This window comes from Salvelinus fontinalis, chromosome 9 (genome assembly GCF_029448725.1).
Source record: "Salvelinus fontinalis isolate EN_2023a chromosome 9, ASM2944872v1, whole genome shotgun sequence".
NCBI classification, from domain to species: domain Eukaryota; kingdom Metazoa; phylum Chordata; class Actinopteri; order Salmoniformes; family Salmonidae; genus Salvelinus; species Salvelinus fontinalis.
In genome coordinates, this window is record NC_074673.1 from 45,039,982 (window position 1) to 45,054,919 (window position 14,938).

Genomic DNA, 14,938 nt, shown 5'->3' on the forward strand with positions numbered 1-14,938 from the left:
CCACACTGAGCACACTGAGAAGGAGCTAATGTTGTCTTTACTGGTGTTACAGCTTGAGACTGTAGTTGGGAAGAAAGTAAAGAAGAGGAATATCTAGGATAGGATTAGGCAACTCATGAGTGAATGGAAGCTTCTGGTCTGCAGGGTGCGAAGGCTTGGGTTCCAGCTCAATACTAACAGCTTCCTTCCCTTCCGTTCCTCAATCTCTCCCTCCCTCCCTAGGTGGGTCGGGGGCCCAGGCGGCTGCCCAGGGTGGTCCAGGAGCAGGAGGTCAGGGTGGGAGTCTGTCCACTCAGGCCGCCTTCGAGTACCGCGGTACCTGGATCCCCCTCATGACCGTCAGTGTGCAGGGCAGCGCCAAGGCTACCTAGTGAGTAGTACTATATACACATACACACACACACACACACACACACACACACACACACACACTAGACATCTAGCTATGTCTGTCTAGGTTTGAGTCATCCATCCAATTATCACACACAGGGACACAGTCTATTGGAGACAGATAGTTGAACCAGAGAGAAACGGTTTGATTTTAAACCACAGGGGATGGAATTACAGCCGTTATCAAAAGCCTAGACACCCTGGAGGACAGTTAGCCTGTAAATATTGTCATTATTGGACTCTAACTAGCTGCTGTCTTTGAGTGAGGGAACGGAGACAGAGGCAGGAACAGAGAGAACACAAACACAGCAGATACCCCATGACACACACTGTGCCTGTTAGAGGTAAGGAAGGAGTTGATTTAGCTGTGGATTAGTTGACCTGACTCTGCTCTCTCTGAGTCAGAGGGGTTGGGTTAAATGCGGAGGACGCATTTCCGTTGAATGCGTTCAGTTGTACAACTGACTAGGTATCCCCCTTTCCCTTTATGCATGGGTCGGGAGGAAGGGAATGTGATCTGTTGTCTGTAATTATGAGGAGATTGAGCAATGCTGGTGTTTTGATAGACTAGAGAATTAAACTGGCTGGTTTGTTTGTTGATGCAGGACAGAGAGTTGTCAGAGAGTTGTCAGTCAACATTGTCTTAACACAGCTCGTCGTGTGTCTGTAATGAACACATGGCCAGGGAAAGCTGATCCTGCAGCAGTCCAGTGAGTGTGTTTGTTAGTGGGAGCTGAATGACTGTTTCTGTTTGCATGTAGCTCCTTGGGACATACACGCTATTTCTTACAACTGAGTAGGATAGACACATACATACACAACAAACACACATACACAATGTGTCATCATACGTTTCCCTTTCCTCTTCCCTGCCCCAGTCTGGAGATGTTGGACAAAGTGGAGCCCCCGTCCATCCCAGAGGGTTATGCCATGTCTGTGGCCTTCAGCGCCCTGCTGGACCTGGTCCGAGGCATCACCTCCATGATAGAGAGAGAACTGGCCAAGGAGGAGGAAGAGGTGGCTGTACGCAGGGAGGCCAACCCAGACCAGAACGCCCAAGCTGAGCCTGGTGAAGAGGGGGGAGGAGGATGAGGGAGGGTCGGGGGCTAGGACCGGGGCGCTTCTCTGGGCCCACACAAGGAGCCGAACCCTAGCTTGCAATTCTATTGACCTCTAGTGGGCAATCCAATACCTACAGTTCCTAAGGGCGTTAATATATGTAGGCTTACTGCAGTGGCGTACGTGTCATCATCCCTATTCAAAACCAGCATTCTGATGTAGCGTTTACATATAGATATCTGTAGAAATGTATATTTCTTGTCCACTCTGTTGCTAACTGCTGTTTCTCTGTCAGGAGCCCATCTGGTCTGGGAGGAGATGGTCAGTGCGTGTTGGTGTGGTCTACTGGCTGCCCTCTCACTCCTATTGGACGCCAGGTAACAACCCTTCTTATAGATCACCTCCAAGTCAATTTAGTTACACTGAACAAAAATATAAACTTAACATTCAACAATTTCAAAGATTAGAGTTCATATAAGGAAATTAGTCAATTGAAATAATAAATTCATAAGGCCCTAATCTATGGATTTCACATGACTTGGAATACAGATATGCATCTGTTGGTCACAGATACTTTAAGAAAAAAGGTAGGGGTGTGGATCAGAACACCAGTCAGTATCTGGTACCTACACCCAAACAAGGGCACTGCGTTCATCCACCTCTGGCCTGCTCGCCTCCCTACCTCTGAGGAAGTACAGTTCCCGCTCAGCCCAGTCAAAACTGTTCGCTGCTCTGGCACCCCAATGGTGGAACAAACTCCCTCACGACGCCAGGTCAGCGGAGTCAATCACCACCTTCCGGAGACACCTGAAACCCCACCTCTTTAAGGAATACCTAGGATAGGATAAAGTAATCCTTCTAACCCCCCCCTTAAAAGATTTAGATGCACTATTGTAAAGTGGTTGTTCCACTGGATATCATAAGGTGAATGCACCAATTTGTAAGTCGCTCTGGATAAGAGCGTCTGCTAAATGACTTAAATGTAAATCTAATGTAAATGGTGTGATCACCATTTGCCTCATGCAGCGCAACACATCTCCTTTTTATAGAGTTGATCAGGCTGTTGATTGTGGCCTGTGGAATGTTGTTCCACTCCTCTTCAATGGCTGTGCTAAGTTTCTGGATTTTGGCGGGAACTGGAACACGCTGTCGTACACGTCGATCCAGAGCATCCCAAACATGCTCAATGGTTGACATGTCTGGTGAGCATGCAGGACGTGGAAGAACTGGGACATTTTCAGCTTCCCAGAATTGTGTACAGATCCTTGTGACATGGGGCCGTGCATTATCATGCTGAAACATGAGGTGATGGCGGTGGATGAATGGCACGATAATGGGCCTCAGGATCTCGTCTTTGCTTTCAAATTGCCATCAATAAAATGCAATTGTGTTCAGTGTCCGTAGCTTACGCCTGCCCATACCATAACCCCATCGCCACCATAGGGCACTGTGTTCACAACATTGACATCAGCAAACCACACACCCACAGGACGCCATACCCGCCGTCTGCTATCTGCCTGGTGCAGTTGAAAGCAGGATTAATCCGTGAAGAGCACACTTCTCCAGCGTGTCAGTGGCCATCGAAAGTGAGCATTTGCCCACTGAAGTTGGTTAAGATGCCAAACTGCAGTCAGGTCAAGACCCTGATGAGTACGACAAGCACGCAGATGAGCTTCCCTGATGCGGTTTTTGACAGTTTGTCCAGACATTCTTTAGTTTTGCAAATCCACAGTTTCAACAGCTGTCCGGGTGACTGGTCTCAGACGATCCTGCAGGTGAAGAAGCCAGATGGGGAGGTCCTGGGCTGCCGTGGTTACACGTTGTGAGACCGGTTGACCGTACTGCCAAATTCTCTAAAACGATGTTTGAGGCAGCTTATGGTAGAGAAATTAACATTACATTCTCTGGCAACAGCTTTGGTGGACATTCCTGCAGTCAGCATGCCAATCGCATGCTCCCACAGACATCTGTGGCATTGTCTTGTGTGACAAAACTGCACATTTTAGAGTGGCCTTTTATTGACCTCAGCACAAGGTGCACCTGTGTAATGATCATGCCGTTTAATCAGCTTCTTGATATGCCACACCTGTCAGGTGGATGGATTATCTTGGGAAAAGAGAAATACTCACTAACAGGGATGTAAACAAATTTGTGCACAACATTTCAGAGAAATACATTTTTTGTGCGTATGGAACGTTTCTGGGATCTTTTATTTCAGCTCATGAAACATGGGACCAAACCAATACATGCTGAGTTTTATATTTTTGTTCAGTATAGTATCCCCTCAAAGTAACTTGAAAGTGTGACAGGTGATACTGAAGGTCAATGTTAAGTTCAGCAGCAACCAAAGTTTTTCTTGAAGCTACAAGACCATAAGTTGTTGTGTAATATGTCCGTTGATGAAACGGTATTCTGAGAGAAAAAAAAAATCCAAACCCATTACCCTCTGTGTGTCTCGTCCCCCTCCAGTACTGATGAGACGGCGACAGAGAGCATCCTGAAGGCGGAGCTGACCATGGCGTCTCTGTGTGGTCGTCTGGGCCTGGTCACACCCCGCGACGCCTTCATCACAGCCATCTGCAAGGCCTCATTGCCCCCACACTATGCCCTGACTGTCCTAAGCAGTAACGCAACCAACCTCAACAATAAGGGTCAGTACCCCGAAGGATGTTTTGTGTGCGTTCATAGCTATCTTCTCTCATGGCTTTGCTACATATAGTAGGGTATCAGCTCTGTGATAATTAAACATATGTGCCTCTGAGGAACTTGATAAAACAGTAGGTAGTTGTTTATGTGTACACTTAATTAGCAAGTCTCTCTGTGTGTAAAGTGGCTTGCGAAAGTGTTCACTCCCCTTGGCATTTTTCCTATTTTGTTGCCTTACAACCTGGAATTAAAACAGGTTTTTGGGGGGGGGTTGCATCATTTGATTTACACAACATGCCTACCCCTTTGAAGACGCAAAATATTTTTTATTGTGAAACAAAGAAATAAGACAAAAACACTGAACTTGAGTGTGCATAACAATTCATCCCCCCAAAGTCAATACTTTGTAGAGACACCTTTTGCAGCAATGACAGCTGCAAGTCTCTTGGGGTATGTCTCTATAAGCTTGGCACATCATAGCCACTGGAATTTTTGCCCATTCTTCTTGGCAAAATTGCTCCAGCTCCTTCAAGTTGGATGGGTTCCGCTGGTGTACAGCAATCTTTAAGTCATACCACACATTCTCAATTGGATTGAGGTTTGGGCTTTGACTAGGCCATTCCAAGACATTTAAATGTTTCCCCTTAAACCACTCGAGTGTTGTTTTAGCAGTATGCTTAGGGTCTTGTCCTGCTGGAAGGTGAACCTCCGTCCCAGTCTCAAATCTCCGGAAGACTGAAACAGGTTTCCCTCAAGAATTTCCCTGTATTTAGCGCCATCCATCCTACCATCAATGCTGACCAGTTTCCCAGTCCCTGCTGATGAAAAGCATCCCCACAGCATGATGCTGCCACCACCATGCTTCATGGTGTTCTCGGGGTGATGAGAGGTGTTGGGTTTGCGCCAGACTTAGCATTTTCCTTGATGGACAAAAAGCTCAATTTTAGTCTCATCTGACCAGAGTACCTTCTTCCATAGGTTTGGGGAGTCTCCCACATGCCTTTTGGCAAACATCAAACAACTTATTTTTTTCTGACCACTCTTCCGTAAAAGCCCTGCTCTGTGGAGTGTACGGCTTAAAGTGGTCCTATGGACAGATACCCCAATCTCAGCTGTGGAGCTTCGCAGCTCCTTCAGGGTTATCTTTGGTCTCTTTGTTGCCTCTGATGAATTCCCTCCTTGCCTGGTTTGTGAGTTTTGGTGGGCAGCCCTCTCTTGGCAGGTTTGTTGTGGTGCCATTTCTTTCTATTTTGTAATAATAGATTTAATGGTGCTCTGTAGGATGTTCAAAGTTTCTGATATTTTTGTATAACCCAACCCTGATCTGTACTTCTCCACAATTTTGTCCCTGACCTGTTTGGAGAGCTGCTTGGTCTTCATAGTGCTGCTTGCTTGGTGGTGTCCCTTGCTTAGTGGTGTTGCAGACTCTAGGGCCTTTCAGAACAGGTGTGTGTATGTGTATATATACTGAGATCATGTGACACTTAGATTGAATACAGGTGGACTTTCTTTAACTAATTATGTGACTTCTGGTTGCACCAGATCTTATTTAGGGGCTTCATAGCAAAGGGGGTGAATACATATGCACGCACCACTTTTCTGTTTTTTTTTTTAATATAATTTTTTGAAACAAGTTTATTTTTTTCACTTCTCCAATTTGGACGATTTTGTGTATGTCCATTACATAAAATCCAAATAAAAATCTATTTAAACTACAGGTTGTAATGCAACAAAATAGGAAAAACACCAAGGGGGTGAATACTTTTGCAAGGCACTGTATGTGTGAGTGTTAAGCTCTAGAGCAGGGATCATCAACTGGCTTCAGCCACGGCCCGGCGGCCTCCAGTTGGGGAACCCTGCTCTAGAGCCCTGACTGTGTGTGATCTCCATACTAACCACTGTGATACTCCACATACAGTGCCCTCGGAAAGTAAATCAGACCCCTTGACTTTTTCCACATTTTGTTACGTTACAGCCTTATTCTAAAATTGATTAAAAAAAACGAATAATATTCAGCAATCTACACACAATACTACATAATGACAAAGCGAAAACAGGTTTTAAGAAATGTTTGCAAATGTATTACAAAAAAAAAATATTTACATAAGTATTTAAACCCTTTGCTATGAGTTTCGAAATGGGGCTCCGGTGCATCTTGTTTCCATTGATCATCCTTGAGATGTTTCTACAACTTGGAGTCCACCTGTGGTAAGTTCAATTGATTGGACATGATTTGGAAAGGCACACACCTGTCTATTTTTTAAATTTTTTTATTTACCGTTATTTTACCAGGTAAGTTGACTGAGAACATGTTCTCATTTGCAGCAACGACCTGGGGAATAGTTACAGGGGAGAGGAGGGGGATGAATGAGCCAATTGTAAACTGGGGATTATTAGGTGACCATGATGGTTTGAGGGCCAGATTGGGAATTTAGCCAGGACACCGGGGTTAACACCCCTACTCTTACGATAAGTGCCATGGGATCTTTAATGACCTCAGAGAGTCAGGACACCCGTTTAACGTCCCATCCGAAAGACGGCACCCTATACAGGACAGTGTCCCCAATCACTGCCCTGGGGCATTGGGATATATTTTTTTTAGACCAGAGGAAAGAGTGCCTCCTACTGGCCCTCCAACACCACTTCCAGCAGCATCTGGTCTCCCATCCAGGGACTGACCAGGACCAACCCTGCTTAGCTTCAGAAGCAAGCCAGCAGTGGTATGCAGGGTGGTATGCTGCTATAAGGTCCCACAGTTGACAGTGCATGTCAGAGCAAAAACCAACCCATGGGGTTGAAGGAATTGTCTGTAGAGCTCCGAGACAGGATTGTGTTGAGGCATAGATCTGGGGAAGGGTACCCAAACATTTCTGCAGCATTGAAGGTCCCTAAGAACACAGTGGCCTCCATCATTCTTAAAGGGAAGAAGTTTAGAACCACCAAGACTCTTCCTAGAGGTGACCGCCCGGCCAAACTGCAATCGGGGGTGAAGGGCCTTGGTCAGGGAGGTGACCAAGAACTCAACGGTCACTCTGACAGAGCTCCAGAGTTCCTCTGTGGAGATGGGAGAACCTTCCAAAAGGACAACCATCTCTGCAGTACTCTACCAATCAGGCCTTTATGGTAGAGTGGCCAGACGGAAGCCACTCCCCAGTAAAATGCACATGACAGCCCGCTTGGAGTTTGCCAAAAGGCACCTAAAGGACTCTCAGACCATTAGAAACAAGATTCTCTGGTCTGATGAAACCAAGATGGAACTCTTTGGCCAAGCGTCGCGTCTGGAGGAAACCTTGCACAATCCCTATGGTGAAGCATGGTGGTGAGGCAGCCTCATGCTGTGAGGATGTTTTTCAGGGGCAGGGACTGGAAAACTAGTCAGTATCGAGGCAAAAATGAAAGGAGCAAAGTACAGAGAGCTCCTTGATGAAAACCTTCTTAAGAGCGCTCAGGTCCTCAGACTGGGGTGAAGGTTCACCTTCCAACAGGACAACAACCAAGACAACGCATGAGTGGCTTCAGGACAAGTCTCTGAATGTCCTTGAGTGGCTCAGCCAGAGCCCGGACTTGAACCCGATCAAACATCTCTGGAGAGACCTGAAAATAGCTGTGCAGCAGCGCTCCCCATCCAACCTGACAGAGCTTGAGAGGATCTGCAGCGAATAATAGGAGAAACTCCCCAAATACAGGTGTGCCAAGCTTGTAGCGTCATACCCAAGAAAACCCGAGGCTGTAATCGCTGCCAAAGGTGCTTAAACAAAGTACTGAGTAAAGGGTCTGAATAGTTGTGTAAATTTGATATTTCAGTTTTCATTTTAATGCATTTGCAAAAATGCCTAAACCTGTTTTTGCTTTGTCATGATGGGGTATTGATGAGGGGGGAAACTATTGAACCAATGTTAGAATAGGATTGCAATGTAACAAAATGTGGAAAAAGTCAATGGGTCTGAATACTTTCCGATGGCACTGTATATCATTAATCCTGGCTGTGCCTCAACTGTTTCCCTGTTCCATCTGTGTAGTAGCACCAAGATCAATGTGTAGGGGGGGGGGGGGGGGGGGTACACAGACAGTTACAAACACTCTCTCACACACACACACACACACATGCTTTCTCTCTCTCACACACACACATGCTTTGCATATTTGCTGTGAGAACTTGCAAATTGGCTTCAGCAGGATGGGTGTTTGCCTTAGGAGTTAATTAATCAAGTCTAGCATGTAGCTGGCTTGTCTCAGTCACTCATTCTAGTATATGAATGGAAATTACTCATTGTGTTATTATCATCAGGGTGTCTGTCTGAGCTACATTGTGAGGAGAAAAAAAAACAAGACTCACTTCAACTAAGGAGTAAATATATTGATTGACCTCAACGATTTAGTCCTTGTGATCATTGCTTTCGTTGAATACTCTAAATGTGTGTGTGTGTGTGTGTGTTCTCCTCAGCCTACTCTATTCAGGGCCAGAGTGTGCAGATCATCAGTCCCTCCAGTGAGTCTCATCAGCAGGTGGTGGCTGTGGGGCAGCCTCTCACTGTACAGCCCCAAGGCACTGTGGTGGTAAGGGACCTCTACACAACATTACTACAACAACACAACTAGAGGGCACATGTTAGACATTCACATAATACAGTAGTGTGATATAACTGTTTCTCTCTCTTTCTTTCTCTCCCTCTTTCTCTTTCTCACTCAGCTGACAGCTAAGAATATCCAGTGTATGCGGACCCTGTTGAACCTGGCCCACTGCCACGGGGCAGTGCTGGGTACCTCCTGGCAGCTGGTTCTGGCCACGCTGCAGGTACACTACCACCATACTGTACCCACCACACAAACACACACTGGCACAGCTCTACAGCGTGTTATAGGCATGCCTGGATTTCCTGTATTGTTCGGCTATTGACCAGCCTAAATATTTCAAGTTCTTTTTTAATGGTATAGCGAAAGTGGTCTGAGTGAATCACTCTCTCTTTGACATTTCTCACCACCTTTTATGCCCTTCCTGTTCTCCATCTATCTCCCCCTCTCCTCTCCCAGCACCTGGTGTGGATCCTAGGCCTGAAGCCTGGGGTTGGAGGTGCTCTGAAGCCTGGTCGTGCAGTAGAGGGGCCCAGCACGGTAAGACTATCTCCCTGCCTTACGCAGTCACGCTGTAACGAGTCAAATTCTCTGCATCAATTAGCAACAACTCCCATAGGGTTTCATTGGCTATTCGCTACTGCTCTTCAGCCCACCAGCTTCACCGTTCAGCTCTCTGACTCCTCCGTGTTGTCTCTGTGTTACAGGTGCTGACCACGGCTGTGATGACAGATCTGCCTTTCATCTCCAACATCCTGTCGAGACTCTTTGAGAGCTCCCAGTACCTAGATGACGTGTCACTGCATCACCTGATCAACGCACTGTGCTCCCTCTCTCTGGAGGCTATGGAGATGGCCTATGGGACTAACAAGGTAATTACTTCACAGGTACTTCATTATTGTAGATGTAGCCAGAGCAACAACGTATGACCTCTCTGTCTTCTGCATGAGCCTTGTGTTACTTAATGTGTATTAGAAACCGGGTAGTTTGGATCCTGGATTTTGATTGGCTGGAAGCTGTGGTATATTTAAGCAACAAGGCCCGGGGGGGTGTGGTATACGGCTACGGGATGTTCTTAACCACGACGCAACAGGGAGTGCCTGGTTACAGCGCTTAGCCGTGGTGTATTGGCCGTATACCACTTTATAAACAGGGTGGTTCGAACCCTTAGTGCTGATTGGCTGACAGCCGTGGTATAACAGACCGTATACCACGGGTATGACTAAACATTTATTTTTACTGCTCTAATTACTTTGGTAACCAGTATATAATAGCAATAAGGCAGGGGTTTGTGGTATATTGCCAATATACCACAGCTAAGGGCTGTATCCATCCTCTACAACATCCGTAGAGTATGACCCTACCTCACACAGGAAACGGCGCAGGTCCTAATCCAGGCACTTGGCATTTCCCGTCTGGACTACTGCAACTCGCTGTTGGCTGGGCTCCCTGCTTGTGCCTTCAAACCCCTGCAATTTATCCAGAACGCACCATCTGGTGTTCAAGCTTCCTAAGTTCTCCCATGTCACCCCGCTCCTCCACACACTCCACTCGCTTCCAGTCGAAGCTCGCATGCAGCCTTTTGTGAACTAACACTAACACGCCCCCCCACCCCCAGCTCTGCCTCTGCTGATAGCTACTTTACTGAGGATTTCAGTTACTATGCCTGTGATATGCGGTTGTCCCAGCTAGCCATCTTAAGATGATGACTAAAATGCCAAATGTATCCAGGCGGGTAGTATATTGGCCATATACCATACCTCCTTGGGCCTTATTGTTTTAATACTTATAGCCACCAAACCGATCACCGCTGTGTTCTGTTGTCGTCCTGTGTCAAGGAGCCGTCTCTATTTGCGGTAGCCAAGCTGCTGGAGACAGGCCTGGTCAACATGGATCGTATAGAGATCCTGTGGAGGCCCCTCACTGGACATCTGCTGGAGGTACGTCTTACAGTAACCATTTAAAGACCACATTAGACCTTTGGAAGAAGAGGGTAGTGAAGTGGTAGACTGTGTGCAAGTCTGGTTCTGTTCTCTTGTCATGCCTTGACAAATAGCACAAACGGATCTAGGGCCAGGTTAGTGAAGTGTTTTTTGGGGTAGGGCTATGCTGTAGCCTGTAGCTGGATGTCCTTCGGTACGTACTTTTCAAGCCCTCTCGTATGATGGCAGGGGCTCTTCCATTTCTAATGCTGTCAGTGTCATCTGGCCCCTATTTAGTTATAGCTTTACAGATGCGGTCCAATATATTGCCACCCTTACACGATTCACTGTTTCTTCTAAAATAAGTTAAAATTGTGTATTTGTTTGATTTACTACCGCACAAGACCAAGAAGAACAGTATATATAAACTGCAATTGTAATTTTTCAAAGTCAAAGGCCTGGACTAAGTTATTCAAAATGTGAATTAATTTGGTTGGAGATGAGTGATTCTTGTTTACTGTGTAATTTATCTCTCCTGTGGTAAGTTGCAGGTGTATACAGGGTGAAAATAGCCATTCAACCAGTTTTGAAAAGGGAAAATGGAGCATTCTGATTCATTGTGCACTCCATTGTGGAGTGCAAGGGTGCCAATATATTTGACTGCATCTGTATCTGTGGCAGTTCTGTGTGTGTTTGTCTGAAACGAACGGTTCCTTTTTAAGTTGTCTTTTCTCTATCTCCCTCTCTTTTGCAACCCATGTCTGTTTTTGCAGAAGGTAAGCTCGGAAACCTCTCCTCCCAATCATTTGCTTTCTCTGTCTTTCTCTCTTTCATTCCCGTCTGTCTCTCCGTCTGGCATCAAGGTGTTGGAGCTGAGAGTTTGCGATGTGCAGCTTGCGACAGATTTCTGTTTGCTTAGCTGTTAATGTTTGATCAAAATGGCCTCGCACACGAGTTACATTTCTGGAACTCTGTTTTTGTTTGTATGCAGATACCTGCACATTTTAATGCATCTTACCTTATCATCGCTAATGATATGCCAGCCTTTCTAGGCCAGTCACACACTTGTTTGACGTTGGCCAACAAGTAGACAGCACAGACACTTGTGGGCTGTGAAGGGGGGTGCTGATGTGGCATCTCATTCACTGTATCTAACAGCCCAGGGGAATAGTGAAATGTGCAGCAACGAAAGCTGACTGATTTTTACCAGAGCTTTCATGATTACGTGTCTGTCAAATGGAATTACCTGATTTCACTGTTGGGCGAGTAGAAAATCACAGGCATACAGTCTGTTTTAACCACCTGCTGTGAGAAACGGGTGGGCATACTGTTTGAACTGCCCCTGACTCCGATCCCTTGCTCTCTCTATCAATATCGCTTTCTTTCTTTCTCTCTCTTCTCTCTCTCCCCCGCTTTCTCCCCCCTCTCCACTCTCATTCCCCCTCCTTCTGCAATGCTTGTGTGTGTATTGTGTCTGATCTCTCTCTCTCTCTCTCTCTCTTGTCCCGTGTGTGTGTGTGCCCTACCCAATGATGTTACCTGCTGCAGGTCTGCCAGCACCCCAACGCCAGGATGAGAGAGTGGGGGGCTGAGGCTGTTACCGCCCTCATCAAAGCTGGTCTGGCCTACAAGCACAACCCCCCTCTAGCACAGAACCAGGTACTGCTACTACCCCATCTCTCTCATCTTCACCCAGTCACATAGAACTCAAATACAGGGACTACTGTACACTATTCTATCTAGAAGTCGGGTGGCTATTACAATGGAAGGTGATAAGATTACTTGCTATTAGTCAGCTTCACCATACCAACCCACCCACACATAGTTGACATTGTTTATCTTAAGGCAGTGGTTTGTATGCTTGTCGTTGTTTATGTATTATAACCACTCCCTACTCTCTCCCTCTGTCCCTTTTCTTTGTCTCTCTGTCTCTTTCTCTCACTGCCCCTCTGTCAGAGGCTGCAGCTCCTGCTGTTGAACCCTCTGAAGGAGCTGTCCAACGTGCTCCATGCAGACATCCGTCAGAAGCAGCTGGAGAGCGTGCTGCAGATCCTCCAGAGCCAGGGAGACAGTCTGGGTCCAGGCTGGCCCTTAGTGCTGGGGGTCATAGGGGCCATCCGCAACGACCAGGGGTGAGAGAGAGAAGGGAGAGGGGGGGAGGGGGGGTAGCATTAAAAAGGGAGAGGGCGAGAGACTGGGATGGATGATGCAGAGGGAAAAGCTCTGTGGTCCATATTTAAAAGCTGAGATGTAGCCCTTAACACCTATTTAATCTTAACATGCTGTATCTTCTCTCTTGTCCAGCAGTTGGCTATTCACTCTGTTTTATGTCGGAGTCTGACAAGTGTCTGTCTGTCCCCTGTCGCCTAGAGAGTCGTTGATCCGAACAGCCTTCCAGTGCCTGCAGTTGGTGGTGACTGACTTCCTCCCCACCATGCCTTGCATGTGCCTCCAGATCGTAGTGGACGTAGCCGGCAGCTTCGGTCTCCAGAACCAGGAGCTCAACATCAGCCTCACCTCCATAGGACTCCTGGTGAGACTGAACACACCATGACTAACACTAGCCCTAACTCAACATCAGCCTCACCTCCATAGGACTCCTGGTGAGACTGAACACACCATGACTAACACTAGCCCTAACTCAACATCAGCCTCTCCTCCATAGGACTCCTGGTGAGACTGAACACACCATGACTAACACTAGCCCTAACTCAACATCAGCCTCCCCTCCATAGGACTCCTGGTGAGACTGAACACACCATGACTAACACTAGCCCTAACTCAACATCAGCCTCCCCTCCATAGGACTCCTGGTGAGACTGAACACACCATGACTAACACTAGCCCTAACTCAACATCAGCCTCTCCTCCATAGGACTCCTGGTGAGACTGAACACACCATGACTAACACTAGCCCTAACTCAACATCAGCCTCCCCTCCATAGAACTCCTGGTGAGACTGAACACACCATGACTAACACTAGCCCTAACTCAACATCAGCCTCTCCTCCATAGGACCCCTTGTGAGACTGAACACACCATGACTAACACTAGCCCTAACTCAACATCAGCCTCCCCTCCATAGGACTCCTGGTGAGACTGAACACACCATGACTAACACTAGCCCTAACTCAACATCAGCCTCTCCTCCATAGGACCCCTGGTGAGACTGAACACACCATGACTAACACTAGCCCTAACTCAACATCAGCCTCCCCTCCATAGGACTCCTGGTGAGACTGAACACACCATGACTAACACTAGCCCTAACTCAACATCAGCCTCTCCTCCATAGGACCCCTGGTGAGACTGAACACACCATGACTAACACTAGCCCTAACTCAACATCAGCCTCCCCTCCATAGGACTCCTGGTGAGACTGAACACACCATGACTAACACTAGCCCTAACTCAACATCAGCCTCCCCTCCATAGGACTCCTGGTGAGACTGAACACACCATGACTAACACTAGCCCTAACTCAACATCAGCCTCCCCTCCATAGGACTCCTGGTGAGACTGAACACACCATGACTAACACTAGCCCTAACTCAACATCAGCCTCCCCTCCATAGGACTCCTGGTGAGACTGAACACACCATGACTAACACTAGCCCTAACTCAACATCAGCCTCACCTCCATAGGAATCCTGGTGAGACTGAACACACCATGACTAACACTAGCCATAACTCAACATCAGCCTCCCCTCCATAGGAATCCTGGTGAGACTGAACACACCATGACTAACACTAGCCATAACTCAACATCAGCCTCCCCTCCATAGGAATCCTGGTGAGACTGAACACACCATGACTAACACTAAACCTAACTCAACATCAGCCTCACCATCAGTTTCCTTTTTCTAGTATTTCAACATGATCTTTGAAAGTGGCTAGTGATTTAATCAACCTCTCTCTCTCCTCTCTCTCCCCGTTTTCCCCAACAGTGGAACATCTCCGACTACTTCTTCCAGAGGGGCGAGGCCATCACTCAGGATCTAGAGAGGGAGGAGGCCGCGCTGCAGAAGCAGGCTCAGGAGAAGGGCGAACCCCTGAACAGGCCCTTCCACCCGGCCCCTCCCTTCGACTGCCTTTGGCTGTGTCTGTACGCCAAGCTGGGCCAGCTGTGTGTGGACCCCCGGCCCGCCGTCAGGAAGAGCGCCGGTCAGACCATGTTCTCCACCATCGCTGCCCACGGCACCCTGCTGCAGCAGTCCACCTGGCACATCGTCGTCTGGAAGGTACTCAGTTCAGCCAGTCACACTGATCATAGACAAAGTCAGTCTTGAATGGTACATGGCTGTAGACTCCTGTGGCGTACTATTAGGTAGTCAAATGTTCAGTCACTG

At 47.3% G+C, this 14,938-nt stretch overlaps 1 protein-coding gene across 2 annotated transcripts in view; it reads left to right on the forward strand.

Annotated features, from left to right (window-relative positions):
* Positions 1-14,938, forward strand: part of mon2 (MON2 homolog, regulator of endosome-to-Golgi trafficking) — a 53,329-nt gene that overhangs the window by 23,973 nt on the left and 14,418 nt on the right. For both annotated transcript variants that reach the window (XM_055934568.1, XM_055934569.1), the window contains exons 11-23: positions 223-370; positions 1,269-1,459; positions 1,745-1,826; positions 3,919-4,100; positions 8,540-8,652; positions 8,786-8,890; positions 9,127-9,207; positions 9,375-9,539; positions 10,506-10,607; positions 12,138-12,248; positions 12,546-12,721; positions 12,960-13,122; positions 14,537-14,830. In XM_055934568.1, the coding sequence (XP_055790543.1) occupies positions 223-370; positions 1,269-1,459; positions 1,745-1,826; positions 3,919-4,100; positions 8,540-8,652; positions 8,786-8,890; positions 9,127-9,207; positions 9,375-9,539; positions 10,506-10,607; positions 12,138-12,248; positions 12,546-12,721; positions 12,960-13,122; positions 14,537-14,830 (1,913 nt within the window). The remainder of the gene's footprint in view (positions 1-222; positions 371-1,268; positions 1,460-1,744; positions 1,827-3,918; positions 4,101-8,539; positions 8,653-8,785; positions 8,891-9,126; positions 9,208-9,374; positions 9,540-10,505; positions 10,608-12,137; positions 12,249-12,545; positions 12,722-12,959; positions 13,123-14,536; positions 14,831-14,938) is intronic.